General features: G+C 40.9%; 1 protein-coding gene across 1 annotated transcript in view; it reads right to left on the bottom strand.

The window, feature by feature from the left end:
- piezo1 (piezo-type mechanosensitive ion channel component 1) overlaps positions 1–25,084 on the bottom strand; it is a 113,132-nt gene that overhangs the window by 16,388 nt on the left and 71,660 nt on the right. Inside the window, exons 6-34 of the mRNA XM_053493314.1 lie at positions 24,636–24,828; positions 23,649–23,862; positions 20,863–21,037; positions 20,700–20,774; positions 19,853–19,949; positions 18,975–19,084; positions 17,736–17,996; positions 16,905–17,010; positions 16,542–16,723; positions 16,237–16,385; positions 15,224–15,382; positions 14,707–14,795; positions 14,435–14,598; positions 13,084–13,260; positions 11,559–11,684; positions 10,875–11,075; positions 10,438–10,642; positions 10,125–10,229; positions 9,847–10,003; positions 6,311–6,554; positions 6,087–6,183; positions 5,514–5,679; positions 5,002–5,091; positions 4,469–4,545; positions 3,996–4,067; positions 1,834–1,931; positions 1,560–1,674; positions 983–1,060; positions 491–666 (exon numbers count right to left, since the gene is read on the bottom strand). Of these exons, the coding sequence (XP_053349289.1) occupies positions 491–666; positions 983–1,060; positions 1,560–1,674; positions 1,834–1,931; positions 3,996–4,067; positions 4,469–4,545; positions 5,002–5,091; positions 5,514–5,679; positions 6,087–6,183; positions 6,311–6,554; positions 9,847–10,003; positions 10,125–10,229; positions 10,438–10,642; positions 10,875–11,075; positions 11,559–11,684; positions 13,084–13,260; positions 14,435–14,598; positions 14,707–14,795; positions 15,224–15,382; positions 16,237–16,385; positions 16,542–16,723; positions 16,905–17,010; positions 17,736–17,996; positions 18,975–19,084; positions 19,853–19,949; positions 20,700–20,774; positions 20,863–21,037; positions 23,649–23,862; positions 24,636–24,828 (4,158 nt within the window). The remainder of the gene's footprint in view (positions 1–490; positions 667–982; positions 1,061–1,559; positions 1,675–1,833; positions 1,932–3,995; positions 4,068–4,468; positions 4,546–5,001; positions 5,092–5,513; positions 5,680–6,086; positions 6,184–6,310; positions 6,555–9,846; positions 10,004–10,124; positions 10,230–10,437; positions 10,643–10,874; positions 11,076–11,558; positions 11,685–13,083; positions 13,261–14,434; positions 14,599–14,706; positions 14,796–15,223; positions 15,383–16,236; positions 16,386–16,541; positions 16,724–16,904; positions 17,011–17,735; positions 17,997–18,974; positions 19,085–19,852; positions 19,950–20,699; positions 20,775–20,862; positions 21,038–23,648; positions 23,863–24,635; positions 24,829–25,084) is intronic.

The following is a 25,084-nucleotide window of genomic DNA, read 5'->3' as shown; positions in this document are numbered from 1 at the left end:
CTTTAGTCTAATCTCTCCACAGGACATCCAGAAGTTCCAGAAGTCTCGTGGTTTGTTCAGATGCAGTTTTTCCAACCTCAGTCGTGCTTCCATGTTCTTTTTAAACAGAAGAGGCTTTCTCCTGGCAAACCCTTCCAAGCCAACCATACTTGTTCAGTCTTCTTCTAATTGTGCTTTCATTGACTTTAGCACTTAACATGCTCAGCAAGCCCTGTAGGGTCTGAGATGTAGCTCTAGTTTTTTTTTTATATTATTATTATTCTACTGAATGTGCTGGTACGTCCACTCCTGGGAAGATTGGCGCCTGTCTTGAATGCTTTTCACTTGTAAATAATCTTAGAATATTGAACTCTAAATTGTATTTGCTTAATACTAAGACCCGCTAAGATTCGATTCTTTTTCTTTTCTCTTTAATATATAAGACACATAGAATTAAAAGATGGAGCGCTAATGTTTACACATGACTGTGTGTAGGTGTGTGGTGTCTGACCTGGCTGATGTGGTGGATGAGCAGGTAGCGTTCCTCACACAGGACAGTCGATGTGTCGACGTACTGCTTGGTGAGCAGGTTGAGCCACAGTGTGAAGCTGTCCACCATGGCCAAGCACAGCACCCACAGGAACTTCAGCACGTCCAGGATCCGCTGCACCGTATCGCTGCCAGAACCTGCAACAACAGCAGATGTGATGAATGTGTCAAAACCTTTAAGTGATCAAATACACCACAAATTCAGGCTTGAACCACCTCTATGATTGCTCACAACTTTAGTGTTAAAATCTTATAGATCATTACTTCCCAATACTCCTATTTCTATAAGAATAGCAGATGTAATGTGAGAGAGCTTCAGAGGAAAGAGTGCAGTGAACCACCGAGTGACATTTAGATTAGGAATCTAACTCTCATGTACTGTATCAGGAGGAAAACTAACATTCTATTCTCACAGATTTCCTAATGCTACAGCACTTTAGACGTGAGCACCCACCTGACTCCTCTTCTTGTTCTCCTGCCTCCTCCTGTTCCTCTTCCTCCTCAAAAACAGGCTCTGCCTCCACAACATCACCTGATTAAGCAAAATAACTGAGTATATATACACCACTGATATGGGAATAACTTCTTATTTAAATGTGGTAATATACTGCTGTAAAAGTGACAAAAATAAAAAGTGCCTCCTGGTCACTGATCAATAAATAGTCATATAAGGAATACGTAAATAACTCTAAACCTGAATACACAACCAATATGCTCTGCACCGGGTCAGGCTTGTGTGACCCTAATCACGTTCCAATTTCATATACTGTACATGAATCAATAACGTTTTATTTTAGTATTAAACACTAAACTGAATACTGTATCTTATTTGGTGGTGTGTTTGTGTTGCAGTGCCATCGCACAACATAAATAACAAACTGAAGACACTAACCATGTCTCTTATATACTACATTTGGGCTAAGAGGGAAATTTCCTTTAGTAATGTGAATAATAAAGTGTGTGTGTGTGTGTGTGTGTGTGTGTGTGTGTGTGTGTGTGTGTGTGTGTGTGTGTGTCGGGGGGTGTCTTACCTGAGGCCTGCGAGACAGCCAGATGTCTCTTTTTCTCCAGTCTCTGTTCTTTCTGTCTCTGTTGTCGCTCTCGTAGTACCTGTTTAGCGCTAGTTACCCACGCCTGGTAGGCCATCTGTACAATCATGCATCACACACACACACACACACACACACACACACACACACACACAAGATACAGCCTTATATACAAAAGGAAAAGATCAATTACACTTGACATTAACAATTATATCAGCAATTACTACCTGTGTGTGTGTGTGTGTGTGTGTTTTACTTGAAATGGAGTCTGTTTATGTTGTTTCTGCTCCTCTTCTAAGACGTCCTCATCTTCACTGTCTGATTCAAACAGGTAGTAATCTCCAGAATGCAATACTAAAGACACACACACACAGACAGAGGTCTAGGTTCAGTGGGTGAGCAAGTGATAGAGTGAGAGTGAGTGAATGGGTGAGTGAGTGAGAGAGAATACAGTAGGTGAATACAGAGTGAGTAAGTAAGTATGCTAAAATAAGTGAGAGTGAGTGAGCATGAGAGAAGAAGAGGGATAGAGAGGGTGAGTGTGTGCATGAGAGGGTGTGTGAGTACTGTAAGTGGATGTGTGAGTGGGTGGGGGAGAGTGAGTGAATGAGTGAGTGGTAGATTAAATGAGTATAGAATAAGTGGATAAGTAAATAAATATGTGAGTGAGTATGGAAGTGAGTAGGTGGTTGTGAGGGAGTGAGTTATTGGATGGGTGGGAGTGAGTGACTAAATGAGTGAGTTGTGAGTATGCGGGCAGTGATTGAAGGAGTGACTAAGTGAGTCAGTTAGATGGAAGGGAACAAGTGAATGAGTTGGGTTGGAGGAAGTAAGTGAGTGGGTGGGTTAAAAGAGAGTGAGTGAGTGGGTGGGTGGGTGTGAGTGAGTGAGTGAGTGAGTGGGTGGGTGGGTAGGTGGGAGTGAGTGGGTGGGTAGGTGGGAGTGAGTAAGTGGTTGGGTGGGTGGCAGTGAGTAAGTGGGTGGGTGGGTGGCAGTAAGTAAGTGGGTGGGTGGGTGGGAGTGAGTGAGTGGGTGAGTGAGTGAGTGGGTGGGTGGGTGAGTGAGTGAGTGGGTGGGTGGGTAGGTGTGAGTGAGTGGGTGGGTGGGTGGGTGGCTTGGGTGTGAGTGAGTGAGTGAGTGGGTGGGTAGGTGTGAGTGAGTGAGTGAGTGAGTGAGTGAGTGGGTGTGGGTGGGTGGGTGGGTGGGTGGGAGTGAGTGAGTGGGTGGGTGGGTGTTAGTGAGTAAGTGGGTGGTGGGAGTGAGTAAGTAAGTGAATGGGTGGGTGGGAGTGAGTGAGTGGGTGGGTGTGAGTGAGTGAGTGAGTGGGTGGGTAGGTGGGAGTGAGTGGGTGGGTGTGAGTGAGTGAGTGAGTGAGTGAGTGAGTGAGTGGGTGGGTGGGTGGGTGGGAGTGAGTGAGTGGGTGGGTGGGTAGGTGTGAGTGAGTGAGTGAGTGAGTGAGTGAGTGAGTGGGTGGGTGGGTGGGTGGGAGTGAGTGAGTGGGTGGGTGTTAGTGAGTAAGTGGGTGGTGGGAGTGAGTGAGTGAGTGAGTGAGTGAGTGGGTGAGTGAGTGAGTGGGTGGGTGGGTGATTGAGTGGGTGGGTAGGTGGGAGTGAGTGGGTGGGTGGGTGGGTGTGAGTGAGTGAGTGAGTGAGTGGGTGGGTAGGTGTGAGTGAGTAAGTGAGTGGGTGGGTGGGTGGATGGTTGGGAGTGAGTAAGTGGGTGGGTGGGTGTTAGTGAGTAAGTGGGTGGTGGGAGTGAGTAAGTAAGTGAATGGGTGGGTGGGAGTGAGTGAGTGAATAGGTGGGTGGGAGTGAGTGTGTGAATGGGTGAGAGGGTGGGTAAGTGGGTGGGAGGAAGGGAGGGAGTGGGTGGGTGGGAGCTAGTGAGTGAATATGTGGGTGGGAGTGAGTGTGTGAATGGGTGAGAGGGTGGGTAAGTGGGTGGGAGGAAGGGAGGGAGTGGGTGGGTGGGAGCTAGTGAGTGAGTTGGTGGGTGGTTGGTGTGGGAAGGAGTAATAGAGTGGGTGGGTCGGTGGGTGGAAGTGAGTGAGTGAGTGAGTTTGCGCGAGCGAGCGAGCGAGCGAGGGAGGGAGTTGTGAGCATGGGAGAGAGTGATTAAGGGACTAAAGTGAGTGGGTGTGAGTGAGTGAGTGAGTGAGTGAAGGAGTGGGTGTAAATGTTAGAATAAGTGAATAACAGGGTGAATGGGTGAGAGAGTGAAAATGATTGAAAGTGAGTGAGTGGGTGGGTAAGTACTGTATGTAATATGGTAAATGGGTGAAAATAATTATTAGCGGAGTGAGCGAGTAAGGGAGCGAGTGAGTGAAAGAGTAAGCATGTGGGTGAGTGACAGACTTGATGAGTGGAGATTTAGCTAGATTGTTTCAGCCTGTATGAGGATTATAAAAGACGTATGTACCAGTTGCATGATCTATCCAGGGACGGTGCCACTCTTTTTTCTTCTTTCCCTCCTTCGTCTCTTCCTGAGACTCTGTAGAAATAACAGGTGTCTGTTAACTTTATATCCAGTGACATGTAAAAAGTTTTTTTTTTTTTTTTATGTAAATTAATGCATTTTTGTATGGTCACACAGACATGCAGTAGTGTGTAAAAGTAAAAAGAAGAAGAAGAAAAAAGTGACTGCTAAAATACAGCATATAACGTATATTGCATAGTCCAGTGCAGGTGTGTAAATCAGTACATTACATTATATCTGTATGAACTACATTAATGTTTAATGTTACTTTTGCTTACTATTGGGCAATCTGCTGTTTATCATCTCCAATAATCCTAAATGTTCTTAGTCTATAAATCCCCAAGGGGAACATTGAACTGCGTTAATTATAACAGAACTGAATGATGTGGGAGCGATGGAGGAGAGCGAAGGTGCACCTGATGGCTGCTGCTCTCTTTCAGATATCTTCCGTCCATCTTTATAACGCTGCTGCTTGTCACGGATTCGCTTCATCCTGAGGAGACGCACCGATATAAACAGTGAGTGTAGTGAAGTACTGTGTGGTGCATCAAGGGCTAATGTGTTTAATTACATTTCCATTTCATTTATTTAACTGAAACTATTTAAATGCGAAAAAGACATGCAGAGACTGAGCATCTACAGTGGTGCAGACTTTCTAAAAAAAAAATTAAAATTAATTTTTAATACAGCAAAACAAGACTTTATGTGATAGAAGTACAGTATAGTGTAGATTATAGTACAATTACACAATTACACAGGCTGAGATTCAGTCACCAGTGAGTCTGCAGCACGTTTATAGGATCGCACACTCACTGCTGAGTTTGTAATTAATTATTTAAAATAGTAATGGGAGAATCCAGCTCGTATGGGCTGTAATCATGTGAGTGTTAGGGTGGTGTGTGTGTGTGTGCTGTGGGGGAAAAAGCATGTGCAGAGGAACACAACTCACGAGCCCTTCAGCTGCTGGATGGATTTTTTCTCAGCCTGCTGATAAAAACGCACGTTCTTCAGAATGCTGGCATTGAACAGCTCGAAACCCCTGTATGTTCAAACACACACACACACACACACACACAAAATCACAAATCAGTCGACGCAATAAAGAAGGTATGTATGAAGTATTACCTGCTAGGGTGTGAATACTTGTGCCACATTTTGTTAAAAAAACATAAAAAAAATTCTTTGATGAGGCAATTCCATTAAAGGCAGGATTTGTCTCTTTTTTATGTGAAAAAGCTACTTTATCTTACAAAATGTGAGTTACTCATGGGGCGCCAATAATTATGAATAGGACTGTTTTATTAGGCAGACTAAGATGGACTTTGTTTTTCTCAATGGTTGTTAATTATAATGTTATTAATGGTCGAAACAAAAACACATCAAAAACGCTTCCAGGCGATTTCATGTTTCTACTGCACTAGCGTGTCGTTCCTCTCTCCTTCAGCAGGGCGGCGCTCTCACCGTGATGCCTGTTGCGCAGATGCCTGCAGATCCGCGGTCACGTGCAGAAAGTAGAAGCTGATGAAGACTCTCCTCTGAAGTAAGAGGAAGAAGAAGCAGATGCTGTCCCAGATGATGCCTGCCTCCTCAATAGGCAAACTGCACTCTTTGTCGCTCAGAGATGTAGCTGTGGAGACAAACACACACACACACACACACACACACACACACACACACACACACACACACACACACACACACATAACCATTCTGAAGCTGGATCTTAGCTAACAAAATCAGTCAAGAAACAAACTTCAAGAGCTTTAAGCTGCTTTGATTTTTTTTGTGTTGTTGCCATGACAACACATCTTAAGTTACATCCATGAAAATGTTTTTAAGACAATGATGAGAAAAATGAGCGCAATTTAAACGTCGACCATAAACAAGAGGTCTGCAAAGAAACCGCCTTTTACTAGTAACTGCATAAAACTCCAAAGGATATGAGTTGTGGTTTCAATGCCAGAAAAAACAATGTGTCATTTTTTTAAATAGAACCTTTTTATTCTTTTAAAACGAGTGTAAACACAGACTCACGGTCATAGTAGCCTTTGACAGTACAGACAAGACTGAAGAGCTGGATTACCCAGCAGAAACGTGCCTGCATCTCAGCGACAAACACACAGGCCAGGACCTGACAGGACCACACACACACACACACACACGCACACCTTCATTAATGCCTACACATCATCAGTTCGGTTATTACAGCAATCATGCGTGACACTGTTCTGGGCCTGGGAGTTGTTCTGCTCACTCACGGACAGAGAATTCTTGGCGATGATGACTCCCACGTTGTAGATGATGAGGCAGTCCCACATGAGCAGGCGTGTACGTGACGGTTTGATCATCAGACGCCTACCGTACAGCAGGAAGAAGAAGCAGGCCAGGAGATAGCCCAGACCGAACACGCTGATCCGCGTGGAGCCCGTCACGAACACGACGGCCAACACGACCCAGAACATGTGGCGGAACACTAGGACTTTCGCCATGTCCAAGTAAGACCTTTGAGAAAGACAGAGACAATTTCGATATCAGCCCATCTGGAATAAGGCTTAGTGAGCCAATTTCACCAGCTTTATACTGGATCTGTTTTACTCGAACACCGCACACGGTGGGTTTAAAGGTCAGGCTTGTTATTTTCTTAGAACCTCTGTTTTTTTTAAAGACAAACGTAACAATAAGGAGATTTGTAAGTGTTTTTTTTTTAAATGCTGTAATTCCAGAAATATTTTGTGTTTTTATTTAATCAACTAGCTTGATTATTTATCTATTATAATCTATCTAAATTATGCATGTATATGGTTATTATAGGTTTCTAAGCCCTTTTAAACAACACGAAATGTACAACTGAGAGCCTACATTGACAAAATAGCGTATGATATGATCAGAACACAGACACAAACATGTTAACCGCACATTCACTTTTTCCCCACCTTTGATGTCCAGCATGTCCAACCATATTCACCAATCAGCCATTACATTATGACCAACTCCCTAATTTTGAGTAGGTCCCCCTTGACCTCGCGAGACATGGACTCCACCAGACCTCTAAAGGTGTGCTGTGGTACTGTATGTGTCACCAAGCCGTCAGCAGCCTCCATGATGTGGCCTCCATGGACCGGATGGACTTGCTTTTTTCAGCACAACCTACAGATTTTCGATTGGACTGAGATCTGGAAGGCAAGTCAACACCTCCAACTCTTTGTCATGTCCCCCAAATCATTCTTGAATAATTTTTGCACATTATCCGTTTCCATGACCACTTTAGGTACAGTGTGTCCTGACCACTGTTTAGTTTTGGAGTTGCTCTGACCTACTATAGCTATCACAATTTAACAATTGCCAAAGTTGTTCAAATTCTTACATTGCTGCTAAATATATCCCGCAAACTTCCAGGTGCCAATGTAACGAGATAATCGATTATATATATATATGGTACTATACTGCAAATACTGGGAGAAGGACTGATCCATAATGACATACGCAGTGTTTCCCACACAAAATGTGCCTCTTTATCCAATGGTAAAGTCTAGTTTCTAGACTAGTTTTAGAACTTTTTTTTGTGTTTTTTAAATCCACAAGTTGTAGTCGAGCTGGAAATTTTGCTGAAATCTGATAACTATTATAACAATAATGATTTTACTGTGTGTACATGCAACATATTTGTATGTGTGTAACATACAAATCCAGTAGGAAAAGCAAGCTGGTATCCTGGATGACTGCATGTTATTTTCTTTAACTCGCTACAAAAATGTCTTTTTCACACAAAAAATTCACTACATAATTCAATAGCATCAAGTTGTTATGTTGATAGTAAGGTTGTTCCGCCTCACCAAATTATAGGCCAAAAACCTCCTACTGGTGAATTAAAGATAAAAAAAGGTTTTAAACTTTTATTATCCACTTACGTCAACTATTTCTGTAATATTTAATAACAGACAGATTTATCTTAATCATAGTCATTAGAACTGTTGATTTAAATGCACTGATCAATAGTATAAATGTTTTTAGCTCATCACCTTAATAAGGACAAAAAATATAACCCATGTTTAATGCTCATCAGTGTTACAAACAGAAATGTTTTACTCCTATGTTTAATCACCCAACAAGCTGGCACTCAGGTATTCCGCACTGTATAATATTCCCTGTTTTACTTGCATACTATACTACATGTCTGCATATATAATCCATGTTCCCAGTCTTTTTTTTGCCATTCTCTTTTTTTTGTAATTATAAAGTAAAAAGTCTCTCAATACCGTTTCGAGACCTGTTTCGTATGCAAGCGCAGTAACATCCGTTTTACAGTAATGGGTAGTTTGGCAGCAGTTAAAAGCATCACTCTTTGTGAGATGAGGGGGAATTGTGCCAGAACGCATAACCAGAAACAAATGGAAAGGACATTGTTAAATGTTATTCCCACTTCTGCTCCAAAAGTAGAATCATATCAGAAAAGAACAGAAAGCATGATAACAGGCTTTCCATGCAGATTTGCCCATACCATAAACGAGAATGTCAGGTGAAAGTCTCGTCGTGACATTAATCTCCCCTGAGATAAACTCTAAGGCAGACCAAGATTATGACCTTGATCTTTGATGATGCAGTGATATTTTTGCCCAAGGAACACAGTAATCCATAAAAAAAAATTATTTTCTTTTCAGCTTTGATGCTATATCCCACTACCGTAAGTTAAATGCCAATTTCCTTTACACCTAATGGCCTATTGAAGTCGGAATTAATGTCACAAACTCGTGAGTGGGATTTTATTGCCTGTCCATGCAAAGCAGAAAAAAAGAGCCAAAAATAAAGGTTCTGAAACATCGATATACATATACACACAACCAATCGGATAAGACTGAAACCTTGTAACCAACCATAACACACAAGACAGGATGTAATGGAAAAGACAGGGAGTCTAACGTAACCTCGAAGATGAAGGGAGAAATACTTCTCCTTTTTCTTCTATTATATTTCCAGCAGATTAAATGCTTCACAGTGAGCAGAACCAATTGCACATGTCAAAAAAAGTTATATTTTTAGCAAGTGAACCTTTTTCCTAAAGTTGATGTGTTGGAAGCAGAAAAAAATGGGCAAGCATAAGGATTTAACTGACTTTGACGAGGGGCAAATTGTAATCGCTAGAGGACTGCATAAGAGAAAGTCCAAAACACCAACTCTTGTTGGATGTTCCTGGTCTGCAGTGGTCAGGACAAACCAAATCTGGCGCAAGAAAAAAAAAACCTGGCAACAGGGTCATGGGTGGCCAAGGCTTATAAAGTCTGACCCATGTAATCCAAGTAGTGTAGAAGACTAGTGTAGATCACCTAAAAGGGGGACCTACCCGATATTAGGCAGGTGGTCGTAATGTTATTGCTGATTAGCGCATGTACCGACTTATGCACGAGTTTTGTTCCGGGAGCACGTTTGTAAGTCGGATTTGTTCTTAAGTCTGACAAAGTGAGTTTTATATGACTTTGACACGGATATACAACGTAAAGCATACCAATCCACTTGACTAAATTTCTGTCCCCTTTCCCCACACTGCCACCATGTGGCCAAAAACCGTAATCACGCTTAGGGAAATGAATCTCACATATGTCTAATGTACCAGTGTTGTCTCTGCGCCTTTAAATTGCGGGGAATCCCTGACATTTTGTCTCAGAGCTGTTTTCCACTGTTTCGGACTGTGAACTCTGTTTTCTATATGACCATGAGAAACAAATAATTACGATTATTCACCATCGGGACAGCTTTACAGGACAGAGATTTTCTATCATCATGGATCCATAGGCTGTACCTGCAGTTGATGAAATTAGGAGCTGGGTTAAACAGCATGTCCTCCATGGGGTCTGCGTTGTCCTTATTCTCTCCTCCCATCACCATCCATTCCTCTTTCTTCTCATTCTCAAACACTGCCCACTGCATCGAGGCACACATAAGCAGCAGGAAGTCCGCTGCATATACACACACACACATACACACACACACACAGGGTTCAAAGCACACTGTACTCGTGCTATATCCGAGTAATATAGAAGTTTGATATACAACATGTAAAATATTGTTCTTGCTCACCGATGAGGTTCTTGGAGTTGGGGATGGTGTAGAAATCAGGCAGATAGATCCATTTAATCAGAGGTGAGTTGATGGTGATTTTGTTTTTCCATCTCCATGGGTAGTCTGTAAAAAAATGACATCAAATTAAGCTTTTTAGGTTGCCACGCTGATAATAATGTCAGGTCTAGTTAATTTCTTGGATTCATGATGTCTGTTAGAATAATGTTTTCTGAACAAACTGGTTGTGCAGACTACAAACTAGACGGATTGCATTGTTCTAGATTTGTGTTTAGCCTGATGGAGAAGATCTTTGGTCTTTAGATTGACTAACCAACACAGAGAGCAGGAGGCATTCCCACACACAGGATGTACTGATAGATCATGAAGATGACCAGGAAGATGCAGTATTTAGACCAGATCTGGGAGATGGCCTCGCGCCGACGACGCACCATGATGGCAACCAACCAGCACCCGTGGATCAAGACCAGGAAGTTCATGCGCTGGCCAATCGCATTCACAGTCATCAGGAAGCAGATCTATGGAGCGTGGGAAGGTCACCATAAGTAAAACAAAATAAAAGAAACCTACAGGCATATTCTAATGGGGTAATTTTATTAGTGTGTGAGTTCAAATACATTTGCCAGTACAAAAGGATATTATTTATGCAGGGTTTTGATCATAGTAAGCCACCTCCCGTGGGTTTATGTCTCTCTGCGACTCATTAAGAGTGTTTTAAAGGCTGTGATGTACAAGATGAAGGAGCCAAACCTCAAGGCCAAACTTGTAGAAGCTGAAGTTGAGCAGATATCTGATGCAGGGTAACAGACCCTCGTCCAGTTTGTCACGTGTGGATTGTGGGAAGATAGCAGGGATGGAGGGAGGAGAGCGCTGTATCTGCTTAAAGTGATGGATCTGGTGCCGGTACACAGTCGCCTCAAACACCAGCAACAGCAGCACCATGAGATGGTTCTAATGGCACAGAGCATGTTATGTTCTGATTTAATGTAAAACACTGTATATATTATTATTCCCGAAATTTTGCATTGTATTTATATACATACATACAGTGGTGGCCAAACATACTAAGACAAAAGTGATTAAATTTTTTTTTTTTATGTTTTAATGTCAATTTCTATTTTTTTAAATACTGAAAATAATAATAACTTATTTTATGAGATGAAATTCCTAAATAACAATCGGTATTTAGTATGAAGTTCTTTATTCTTTAGACATGCTGGATCCAGGTTTGTCATGTTACATTCATATGTGTGTAATCATTAACCTTATAAAGCTCTACATCGGCTACTTTGTCAAAAACTATATAGAAATGTAAAAATCTTAACTGGTTGATAAATGACACTACAGTAGAGATTCATGCTAATATACTGTACTGTCCACTACTACTGAATATTAACTGTGTGTAAACCACCAAGACCGAACAGGCAATCTCACCTTACTGTATCCTAAAGCAGTGGCGTCCTTCCTGAATCCGAACCAGTTGGCCGGATCTACAGGCGCTCTATAAAGTGTGGAGTTCAGGATCTCATTAGGGTTCAGACTCGTCTCATTAATCAAAGGCTAGAAGACAAAACCAGATAGATGACATTTAATTCAATTCAATTCAAATGATTTTATCTGCATAGCGCATTTAACATTGGATATTGTCGCAAGGCAGCTTTATAGGCATAAAAATTCTGGATAGAAATTTTGAAAAATAATCCTACATATAATAAAACTGCAAGGTTGGCATGTCTGTACATTAAAGATATTTTCGATAAAATTATTCGGGGGCGGGGGGGCTTGGGGCAAGATAATTAATCACACGTCAAGATGTTTTTTTTAATTTTTGTTATATGTGCCTTCAGCACTTAAAAACCTGTAATGGGGTTTTCGCAGATGGATTTGCCTGAGCTTAAGGTAACATACAGGCTTTGTTTAATCGCAATCAGCCCACAGGTAAAGAAGATACTGTATGCTTTGACATTTAAATGGAAAACGTCTGTATATCATAAACAATCAACCATGAAAAAAAAAAAAACAGATGGCGCTGTAAATTTTTTAATACACACTTATGAGCGTGCAGTTGAAATCCACTTACTGTAATAAACGTGGTCTCACACATTCCGCGCGCTTCACAGTAATACACAAAACAATATATGCAGTATATGTGTATGTAAATTCCAAAACTCAACAGATAATGGCGTACATTTTTTAAAACGTGTGCAATTGAATTCCACATAAATGAAGTCCTGGGCACATCTCGTCCCTAATAAGCAAATTGGAGGTGACGGCGGCAAGAAAAAAACTACCTGAGATGACAAGAAGAAGAAACCTTTGGGCAAAACAATCCTTATTCAGGTAATACCAGATAGTGCGACCATAAATCTATCCGTTTTGAAGTTTAATGTGTCAATGTACAAGAGGGAATGCGGTTTTTTTTTATGAACACTTTCGTGAGGTTACCAATTTGGAAGTACATGGCATTTTCAGTCGTTATACTATTTATTTGTTCATATAGTATTTTTTAGAAACAGACATTTTGTCTAATTCATGATGTAGACCTTTATTGGTCTGCTTTCAAGCACAAATTATAGAAACAAATTAAATGGAGTAAAATTGATTAAATGTACACACATTTACACAAGAAGCATGCACAGTGATGTGCAAAAATGCCATTAATAACTGCTGTAGAGGGTCTGCTAATCATCTGAGATGTAAAAAACATTGTTTTCATAAACAGCTTTAAAGCTCGAGACTATATGTGCTTTAAGGATGTGGGTGTAATTAGAATGATGTATGGGGAGATACATCAAACAGTACAGACTGAGCTTTCAGACTCTGCCAGCAACATCTAGCATGTGGGTGTGTGTATGTGAGAATGCTTGCTTATGAGCTTATGGGATGAAAGAGATAAAAAGGAGATGGGAGAGTAGAAGCGTATCTATATATATTCTCGAATATGGAATGCGTGTCTCACCACTGTACAGTTGTTAGAGTACTCCTCAGGTTTGACGATGCTGAGCTGGTACAGCATCTTGCAGACGATGATCACGCAAACCCAGACGGTGGACACACACGAGGCCATGGGCCTGAAACGTGCGAAGGGCATCGCAAATGACCACAGTACCACCAACACCAAGTTCATCACAGATGGCTATGCAGCAACAGAGAGAAGACAGACAGAATGAGGGGGAAGGAGAGAGCATGAGAGAAGGAGTGGGTGGTGAGACACATTAACACCTCATAAAACGATTCGTTAATTATGTCTTTCTAGGCAGCAATTGTCCTATAAACATATTTTACACGCTTAGACCTGTTGTGTCGAACAGCAAGCCGACGGTTTTAAAACAGTCGGGTTTGATTAGCGGTGCATTTGTGCGTGTTGTAAAAAAAAACAAGAGCTAGAAGATGGATTTCACATGGTTCTCGGAGAGAAGAGAATAGATTATTAACTGTTCAAATGCTCGGTAAATACAAACTCATATCATTATCTCACTCACGCATTCTCTGTATCCTTTACAGGGTCAAAAGAGGCCACACAGTCACGCTCTCACTCACACACCATGGACAATTTGGAAACACAAATCAGCCGAATATGCATATCTTTGGACTGTGGGAGGAAACCGGAGTACCCGGAGAAAACCCACCAAGCACGGAGAGAACATGCAAACTCCATGCACACAGACCCGAGGAGCATCTGCGATCGGTTATACATTGCTACAAGCAGTAATTGTATCTGCTATTAATTTTGTATGTAAGCCATTATTTTACCGCTCTTCTTATATTCTTATAACCTCACATCACACCCGGTTTAATCCCTCTTGTGTTACTGGTATTTATTAATGAATGACACACAGCCATGTATATTTAATGAATAGAGGCGGAACGGTGGCATAGTGGGCCTCAAAACCTCCAGGCTCCAAGGGTTCGATTCCCACCTTGGGTTGGTCTGTGTGGATTTTTAAAGTTCTGCCCATGCTTGGTGAGTTTCCTCTGACAGTCCAAAGATCTTCCAAATGATAGAGTCTTAGAGTGAGTGAGTTTGGAATAGCGTTAGTGTTATTGCTGATTCTGGAGACTCCTTCCATAAATCTTTCTTTATTATAAAAAAAAATACTAATTAATTTTAAATGTTTATTTGTGTATTTTTGGCCACACACCTACATGTGAAGCGATTATAGAAATAAAAAGACATTAAAATGAACACATTTATATAAACATATTGTTAAAATCAGAGCTGCTATTATTAATTAAAACCACTAGACACCACCAAGCACATTTAAGAATTCAACAAATAAATAAAGGAAAATGAATATTTGTTCTGAGACCTCGGAGAGTGCCACCCAGACGACGAACAGAGCAACGATTTTGTGGATGTGGAACTCCAGGACACGCCAGAGAAAAACCTGAACGTCTGTGAGGATGTCTAGGAACTTCCTAAAGAGCACCATGAGTCTGTCCATCACCAGTCCCCACTTACTGGGCACCATCACTGCAGGACAGTTGACAGATGTCACACAGATTAGAACAAAACCAGAACATATAGAATCAGATTAACATCATGACTGAAATTTAAGAAAGTTTTATTCTGTTGTGTGACCTCCATCTTCTGACTCATCATCTCCCATTTCTGTAGTCCGATCTTCCTCCTCACAGCCTCCTCTCTCTGTCTTTAGGGCAGATTTCTTTCTGCATGTCGAACCAGCACATATTTAAAAGTTAGTGTAGAAGAACAGGAGAAACATCAGATCAGAGTCTAAACTAAGTAGCTAAGACAGGTTTATGGCTGCGTCTTTAATCTTTATGCACAAATAACATTAATTACTTGTGAGGTTATACAATGCTAAACAGGTAGGATGCAACCATAATTCATGTGTTTCAGGGTGGATTTTTTTCCCCATTAGGCATGATTATAAGCTCTCAAAATTGTTCATTTTTTAACCTGGCCTATTATGGATGGAGTCAGTTATGCCGTTATGGACCTACTGCCACAGATGGCTTTGGCTCTGTATGGAATGCTTTAAATTGTGCTATGGTTATAAACACATCTTCTTCTTATAACAGTGATAATTATTCAGACTATGTAGTTTCAGCATTTAGTTTGTTAGAGGTCGTGCCTGTGCAGAGGCGTGACATTCTCCAGGTCTGTGATCTTCATGAATGACTTGTGGAAGTAGTGCAGCTGCAGGATGCAGGCCAACAAGAAGAAGCCGGGAATCAGAATACTGCTAAACAGCTCAGATAACTTGAACGTCTCGAGGCCGATATCTGCCAGCCTGGAGGGCAAAAACATGCAAACACACTGATAAGTATACAGTATATACACTAAAAATAAACACCAACCCAAACATTCAAGCAGACGTTCTTACATCCTTTAACACTCTCTAAATATAACAGGGACATTTGTGTAAATACAGGTAGTGCCCGACTTTTGCACCAACGAAAACATTTGAGTTACGAATTTCCACAGATACAAACAGGCCGCGGTTCTACTTCTTCAATTGTGAAAGTAGTTTGAGTGTATTGTTCAGAAAAAATAAACACTGCATTGCGCCAGATACTAATATTTACAATTATATACAATATTTTCAGTGTGTACGTAAAAGTATAAAATTTCCAGTATATTGTATGTGTGTGCGTGTAGGAGTCCGGTAGAAATAAGTCGGCCTCACCGGTTTCAAAGAGAAACACCATGATGGTAAAAAAAAAAAAAAAACTGCCTTGATTAGTAAAATTTCGGAAAATCCACAACAAAACAGAGTTCACAGTCCAATACAGAGGAAAACAGCTCTGAGACAAAATGGCATCTGGAATTTTAAGTACTCCTTATGGTTTTTGGCCACATGATGACAGTGTGGGGAAAGGGAACAAATTTAGTCAAGTGGATTGGTATCCATTATATTTTATATTTGTGTCAAAGGCGTACAAGACTCGCTTTGTCGGACTTAAGAACAAATCGGATTTATGAACGTGCACCCGGAACAGAACTTGGTCGTAAGTCTGGGACTTCCTGTATTTGATGTAAATTTTCTTATAGTCCTTAAGCAGGCAGACACAGGTCTAACTGTCTCACTAGTGTCATCTGCCTATACCTGCTGTATGGACATGCAAATACAGATAAATAACGCACTGGTCCTCTGTGAAGCCGGTGAAGTTCTTCCAGTAGTCTGGGAAGTCCTCAAACTGAAAAGTATAGATGGCAATGAGCACCAACATGGTGTAGGCCACCACCAACCACCAGAATGGCTTTAGTAGCCTCCTCCATAAAGAGTAGTACACCTGCAGAGAGAGAGAGAAAGAGAGAAAGAGAGAAAGAGGCAATGATAATTATACTTGGTGTTCTTTAATTTTAAAGAGAGTCAAAAAGAATACCGTGGTCTAGATAGTACACTGATATCATAGGCCGGCTGTTTTGATTTAGAGGTCAGGGTTTACCTGGAAGAGGCACATGCAGAGCAGAAACAGCAGCATGTAGACGATCTTGTAGCCCACCAGCTTGCCGGCGAAGCTGACCATGATGAACATTCCTCCACACACATAGATCCAGTACTTAGCATAGAGATCCATCACTACTCCTCCCAGCAGCTTTAGAATGGAGTCATCATGGGTGGTGCCCTCTGGGGAGCGAGAAAAATAAAGAGAGATCGAAAGATAGAGAGATGGACATGAAGTTCATCCATGTTCACAAAAAAACTGGTCTGATTCACTTCCAGACCAGTATGCATTCTCTTTTACACATCTGGTGATTACAGAAGTGAGTAGAGAAGGTGTGGAGTGCGGTTCAGCCACCTGCCTTACCTCCAGTGGTGACCTCCTCGAGTGGCACGCTCTGCTTTTTCTTCCTCCCAAACTTGTCCTTTACAGAGTGTCGTAAAAGCAGCCAGAACGTCAGCGTGAACAGCAGCTGAGGAAGAGAAGATGCAAGAAACATCTCTTATACCTCATGGGTATGGTTACATGGTGTAGGATACATCAGTTACTTCAGTTACCAGGACTTACTTTCTAAATGACTGACAAGACCAAACATTTGGGCCTGAACACCTATGGCTTAAAAAAGTTACTATTGTTTAGACTGAACAAAGTTTGAAAATGCTCACTCTGGCAGTTTTGCCAAAACAGTTTAAAGAATCAGAGGATGTCGAAGATTTAATTCAAAAAGCTGAGTTAGTAAGGAATCTGTCACAGGCAGGTGTTAAAAAATATGAGTCATGAAATAAAAAAGATAATTAGGTTCGGTCTACGAGTGCAACACTGGTTTTGCAGTGAAAGGGGTAGAGGTGTGAATGTTCGAGGGTGTTTGTTAATTTGCATATTTATAGAATCTAAATGGCTTCCTGTGAAGAAAACTGTAGGTTCCTCCTGTTCCTTTTTATTCTACTTATATTTTACATCCTTCAGGTTTCGATTTTTGATACACAAGCTTCCTACATCCTGGCAGTTTGAATGGCACACAATAAACAGTGTTTAATGAGCAGACATGTGGTGCTCCATCTTCATCAGACAAGCAGTACATGCATGAGTGTGTGTACAGTATATGGTTACTACTAACAGAACCTCCTGTTCGTGTGTATGATTCATTCCTGATAAAATCATCACAGTGTAGTGAATGTGTTTCTCATAAGCTCTCACCATGGCTCCCAGGCGCAGACAGGGATACGGCGCTCGGTCAAGTCCCATTTGTCTCAGGCTCATGGAGCCCAAGTGCTTTGGCAGTTCAGGCTCCAGGTCCATGGCCCAGACGTACTGCAGGCAGCAGAGCCCAATGCCATACAGCAGGATAAAGGGAGAGCAGAGCATGGCGAAGTGGCGGCGTGCTCGCAGCATCCAGATCAGGCATGCCCATAGGAGCAGCACAAAAGTCAACCAGCTGTGGTAGGTGATACTCCATACCTACATATACATATTTATATATCCATTATATCATGATGCAGATAATCAGATTTTTAGTGTGCATGTACAGTGAGGTCAATAAGTATTTGATCACCCTGTGATTTTGCAACTTCTCTTACTTAGAAATCATGGAGGGGTCTACAATTTTCTTTTTGCCTGTTTAAGTCAGCCCATGTCCAGGCCCGTCTAAAGTTTGCCAGGGACCATCTGGATGATCCAGAGGAGTCATGGGAGAAAGTCCTGTGGTCAGATGAGACCAAAGTAAAACTTTTTGGTCTTAACTCCATTCGTAGAGTTTGGAAGAAGGAGAATGATGAGTATCATCCCAATAATACCATACCTACAGTGAAGCATGGGGCTGGAAGCATCATGCTCTGGGGGTGTTTTTCTGCACAGGGGACAGGACGACTGCACTGCATTAAGGGGAGGATGAACAGGGCCATGTATTGTGACATATTGGGCAAAAACCTTCTTCCCTCAGTCAGAGCATTAAAGATGGGTCGTGGCTGGGTCTTCCAACATGACAATGAACCAAAGCACACAGCCAGGAAAACCAAGGAGTGGCTCCGTAAGAAGCATATGGACTATTTAAAAGCAAGATAACAGGTCTTTGAGGGTCAGAAATCTGGCTGAAAAGCAAGTGATCAAATACTTATGTGACACAGTAATTTACAAATAAATTGTTAAAAAATCATATAATGTGCTTTCCGGATTTTTCTTTTTAGATTCTGTCTCTCACAGTGGAAATGCACCTATGCTGAAAATTGTAGACCCCTCCATGATTTCTAAGTAAGAGAACTTGCAAAATCACAGGGTGATCAAATACTTATTGACCTCACTGTAACACTAATATGTGGAGTAACCCATGATTAACGTCAGGCATAAATAGATTATTTCAAAATATATACTGTGTATATCTATAGTATCATGTTTTACTTGGGAGACTGATTAAAAAAAGAAAAGCGATGAGGATGTTACCATCATGGCGATGAGAGCACAGATGTAACTCTGCTGCATGATCATCCTCCCTGCTAATCGTACTGGACTGTCTTGCTGTTGCTGCTGCTGTGCTGTCTCTGTGCTGGAACCTGACACACACACACACGAACATACACATAAATACTGTAAACACACAAACACACACATAAACAGACACAAACACACCTACATACATACTGTACAGAACACACACACATACAAACACATAAATACATACACTCACACACACACATATGCACATATACTGTACACACACACACACACACACACTTTTTTTTTTATAGTTCATTACCTTAAATTTACACAAAAACTTTAAAAGAATTCAACTTTATTTTAAGTACATTTGTTCTAAGAAAGTTTCATTCTATTCTACTGAACATTTTCTTCTAAAAAACTCCTAATCAGTGACCTCATGTTACACTGGGTATAAATATGGGGTGGTACAGAAGCCTGTATTCATTTATCAGTTTGAGAAACAGAATATACATATTATCCCTAGAAAGAAGAAAAATGTGAGTTGTTCTTTAAAAACGCCTAAACAGCACAACTGTAGACATGAAATTGAGCGTACTGTCCAACTATAGAGCAATTATTAAAAAGTCTATGGTAAAAAATACAACTTAGTTTAAAAAAAATATATATATAGTACAAAAGGCACTGAATTTACTAATTGAACTTTAGACTTTAGCTAAAGGAGATTTTTTTCAAGATAAGCCATTTGTCGCTCATCGTCATCACGGATGCAAGAGTCCTCGTGTGTCAAAGCGCATCTGTGTATGTGTTACCATCACTAGTCACGCAAACACACTCCCATACACACAGCCGAATCTCTGATTGGTTTGAACACACAGATTTACCTGGGTCGTGCTGATGAGAACCGTTTGTACTGTGGGCTTTGCCATCGTTGGGGTCGGTTTCCTGTCTAGGACTTTCACCTTCACCCAGCAGCATTCGCTAGAATAAAAAGATAATAAATATAATAAAAAAACTGATCATTCACACAAACACAAGACAAAGCATCGGTATTAGATATGCATCCAAAGCTGCAATAATTACAGAAATGAAATGAGCTTTTCAAGCTTTTCGATTGTTCTTTTATAACGTTCTAGTTAAAAAGCAATTAACAAACAAACATCTGGGCAGATCATTCAGCAGTCAGACTAAAGCAGGCATATTCTATTTAATTAAATTTAAATTCAGGATGCCAAGATTCTACATCAATAATGTTGTAAATCAAAGACCTCCTTTCCTTCCTCTTCTGATTGGCTGATATCAATGACAAACACAATCTCTAAATTGATATGTATGAAACAATATGTCTTGTAACCATGACAACAACCTGGATTTCATCCTCATCTTGTCCTAGTGCATGTAAACACTTTCTCCACCTGCAGTAGGTTTTATCCTTTGTAGCCAGTCTAGAATGTGACAGAAAGCGATAATGCGTTCTTGCTGGAGGCTTAATTAAAAGATCGGTTATTCCTGCATCAAACTAAATGCAGACTTTTACCCTGACCCAGGGTTGTGTAGGAAATATAAACCCAAGCTAAATTATTTTATGCTGTAGAGTATAGTAGATAGTAAAGCGCTTCTGATGATGTTTACTCCAGCGGTCGCCTCGTTAAAACTTGTGCATTTGTATCACACTTTAGTGTGAGAACGTGTTAGATGGGTTAGCCAGTCCTACAATGTTCGTGGACCCACCTTAGTGTCATCTTCAGGGGTTTTTTCGCCCGCCCGCCATGCCATTAGCTCCACCTCCTCTCCCACGCCCTCCTTCTGGAAGACCGCACATCATACGCTAATCAGCACCAGGTCTAAAGTAAAACACTGATCGTGATTCAGTTTTGAAAATGAGTGCAAGAACCTTTTCTTGGTGACCATGAGTGCTGATCTTCAGGACGGTTACTACAGAGACGTAGAGAAGAAACAGGATGCCTGGATTGACGAACACGGGCCAATCATGCTTTGTGTTGAATACGAGGTCATCGGTGTGGGAGGAGCAATTAAAAGGGCTAACGATATCCTTTAGGCCAAAAAGCCTAGAGAAAAATAGAAGCTTCAGGTTAGGATGATGGCAAAAGAGAAAACCAGGGAGAGAAGTTCAGGGTGTGCCCATGTGTGTGTGTGTGTGTGTGTGTGTGTGTGTGTGTGTGCTAACGCAAATATAATTGGGTGCGTATCCATTTCTAAACTTTATTCCTGAGAGCTCTGTCTGTGGCTTAGAACCCTGACAGCTGGGGAACTTCCTTCCAACTTCACTTACTTCTTACTGTCAATCCCCGCTTTCTTCACTCGCACCACGGAAGACGAAAAAATAAATAAATCAACGATCCGAAACACTCCCCGCCAAAAGCGTTCAACCCTGCACCCACTCTCATTTATATACAACACGTCATCCTACATTAATCACACCTTGCCTCTTTATTCCCAAACTTCTCACATTCTTATAACACACACACACACACACACACACACACACACACACATATCTTATCTGTTTGAATTATGAGTGGCAGAACGTAGGTGACAACAGGAAGCCGGGGGAGATTTTATTTACTTGTTGTTGTTTTTTTTTATGCAGCCCTAGTTCTGTGCTATAAAAGAAAAAAAAAGAAAGAAAATAGGAATTCACTCGAATTATTTTCTCAAAACATGCTGTACATAACACACAACATATCCAACACCAAAGACAGTAAAATGAAGCACAGCTATTTGCTGACGATCAATTAACATAAAGTTGTTGTTTTTTTTGTGTTTTTTTTTTTACATGTAAGACATCTTAGCTTGTGACGGTCCAATGATAAACAAAAAGATCTGTCTGTCTGAAGTCTGTTTTTTTTCTTTCCGAGCTCAAACCCTACAACATTCGTCATTCTGAGCTACAACCTTCCTGCATGTGAGGCATTGTCATTTTTAAACCACACGATTTTAGCATGTGGGTATCATGTAATTTAGGGAAAAACATGTTTAAAAAACCGTGTGCCTACTTAAACTGTGAATCATGGGTAGACCGTCGATTTGGTTCAATGACATTTTTGAGCATTAAGATTTTTTTTTATTTAAATAATTTAAATTCATGCACTAATGTTTATTATTTGATTTGTGTTAATTTTGTGGATTGAAATGCTGAGTAACATGTGCCAATCTACTGTGCCACACTCCCATCCAGTAGGTGGTAGTATTGCACCAACTGCACTTAAAAAAATAAGAGGTAATACTCTGCAAAACATACTGTAGAAGGTGGAAGCGATTTGCATGGTATGTTTGTTTAAGGAATTTGTGAATTTTAGAAATTTCAAAATCAAAAACTGAGCCACTGATACAATTTACAGTACAACCAATCAGGCCTATATGGTAGAGAGGCCAGACGGAAGACACTCCTTAGTAAAAGGCACATGGCAGCCCGCCTGGAGTCTGCCAAACGGCACCTGAAGGACTCTCGGACCATGAGAAACAAAATTCTCAGGTCTGATGAGACTCTCTGGCCACTCTACCATATAGGCCTGATTGGTTTTAAGCTGCAGAGATGGTTGTCCCTCTGGAAGCTTCTCCTCTCTCCACAGGGGACCTCTGCAGCTCTGACAGAGTGACCATCACGTTCTTGGTCACCTCCCTGACTAAGGCCCTTCTTCCCCCAATCGCTCAGTTTAGATGGCCGGCCAGCTGGTCCTGGTGGTTTCAAACTTCTTCCACTTACGGATGATGGAGGCCACTGTGCTCATTGAGACCTTCAAAGCGGCAGAAATTTTTCTGTAACCTTCCCCAGAGTCTCGGAGGTCTACAGACAATTCCTTTGACTTCATGCTTGGTTTGTGCTCTGACCTGAACTGTCGACTGTGGGACCTTATATAGACAGGTGTGTGCCTTTCCAAACCATATTTAATCAACTGAATTTCCCACATGTGGACTTCAATTAAGCTGCAGAAACATCTCACGGATGATCAGGGGAAACAGGATGCGTCTGAGGTCTATTTCGAGCTTCATGGCAAAGGCTGTGAATACTTATGTACATGTGCTTTCTCAATTTTGTTTTTAATACATTTGCAAAAATCTCAAGTAAACTTGGGAAAAAAAATAAATAAATTTAAACCATTTTAAAATAAGGGTGTGACATAACAAAAAGCTCAGAATGGCAAATGATGTACATTAGGGTTTGAGCTACAGAATCGAGAAATAAAAAAAAAAAACAGACATTTTTTTGTTTATCATTGGATAGTCACAAGCTAAGGCGTCTTAAAGACGGTTAAAAGTTCTTTATGTTGATTGATGCAGAGCAAATATTTGTTGATACTGTTTAACTTATTTAAAGGTAAGCTATGCTACTTAATTTACATGCAATGCTGTGTGAAGTTGTGTTGATTTAATGTCACTTCCTTAAGGTGGAGGTGCGAAAGAGAGGGGTGAAATTTAGTCATAAAGAATCTTGTTTTTCTGTCTTGAATCATTAAATTGCATAATCGATTAATTTCACAGGTCCAGTGCCTACATGAACCTAATTTAACATCATTTAGCTTTGTAAGGTTTTAGTGAAACAACTACAGTTAAATACACTCAGTACGGATTAGCAGGACGGTCCCAAAAATAAAAAAATCAAACACACAGACGAGTAAATGTGTTGTATACTGTAGTGTGTGTGGTGTTAAAATATACCTGGCCCACAGACTGCCTGGGATGAGGAAGCTCTGTGCCACCGTACTCTGGTACAAGTACAAACACACCAAGTGCCCCGCTGTGAACAGTCCCACCATCACACACAGCGCGTTGAAGCCAAGGTGGCTGATGGGAAGGTGGCAAGCCCACCAGGTGCACAAAAAGATAAAGAGCAGGAAGTAGACGGAGGAAAAAGCCGAAGGCAACGTGATACCTGTGTGGAACATCACATGCTGATGAATTAATATTTTTCAAGCAAACAGCAGCTTATCCATTTTAAACATGGATATACAGGAAAAAAGAATAATCTTCTTTAAGTAAGCAATTGAAGCGGATTATTTAAAAAAATTGTTTATTCTAATTTAACTCTTCAAAAGTTATGCATCAAAGGTAAACATCTGTCACATGTAGAATGGAACACAAAAGAGAAATGATTAAATATTATGTGTCAGAAGTTTGTTTCCCGCTAAAGAGGTGATGTATAATAAGAGGGGCGTTCAAGTCAAACTGGGACTTATGAACTTTCTCATGAATTAAGGCATAGAACTGGCTGATATATGAAACTAAGCTGCAGGAAAACATTTGAACATATGGGAACGTATGCAAAGGCTGTACTGTACGGCCAAGGTGAGTCGGAGCCAACTGCAGACGTTTCAGTGACACCTGATCCATGAATATCGTCGAATAAATTGTCGCCAACTTGTGGAAGAGACGCGTCTATACACACAATCATTCTCCAACACGAGGCTGCGAGTTTTTGCATCACCCACTGTACGGTCCTAACCATAATGTAGCAGCGGATTATATACAGAATATATATAAAGGGAGTTTTTACTCTAATACGTGTTCTGACATCCTGCTCAATCAAAAGTCCCAGTTTGATTTAAATGCCACTTGTATAAAAAAAAATTAATTAAAGCTAGCAATAGATGACTGTGATGCTAAGTTTTTTTTTTTTATTCTTAAACCTAGTGTGTTGCTTCTCACCTGCCAGCCCCAGCAGCGTGACCGCCAGCACTCTGCCCATGTTGTGAAGAAAGCGCTGAGCTGTAGCTCTGAGATGAGCGCACAGCTGAGCCGGTCCTCTGGTCTTTTCCTCCTTCCTGTCTGCTTCCTCCTCCCCCTCACCTTCATCATCTTCATCCTCCTCTGTCTCTTCTTCCTCGTCTGTTTGGGTCTCCTGGAATTGACATGTTAATGTAGAATTCAGGAAGGAGTCTGCAGTATCAGTACTTATTAACACTTTTGTGTAAAGGTGTTCTTTTGAGCTCTGAGACACTGAAAGGTCAGCTCTTGCCAAGTTGAAGGTCACATAAGCTGTATTTTTTATTCCTAATTGATTTTACTTAAAATGCAATATTTAAGGGAATTATGTGGATTGTTTTAATAAAATAGCACACCCTGTTCTCGTCCCTTACTTACTATAATGACTTTTA

Source organism: Clarias gariepinus, chromosome 3, assembly GCF_024256425.1.
Source record: "Clarias gariepinus isolate MV-2021 ecotype Netherlands chromosome 3, CGAR_prim_01v2, whole genome shotgun sequence".
Lineage (NCBI taxonomy): Eukaryota > Metazoa > Chordata > Actinopteri > Siluriformes > Clariidae > Clarias > Clarias gariepinus.
This window is presented reverse-complemented; position numbering and strand designations above follow the sequence as displayed.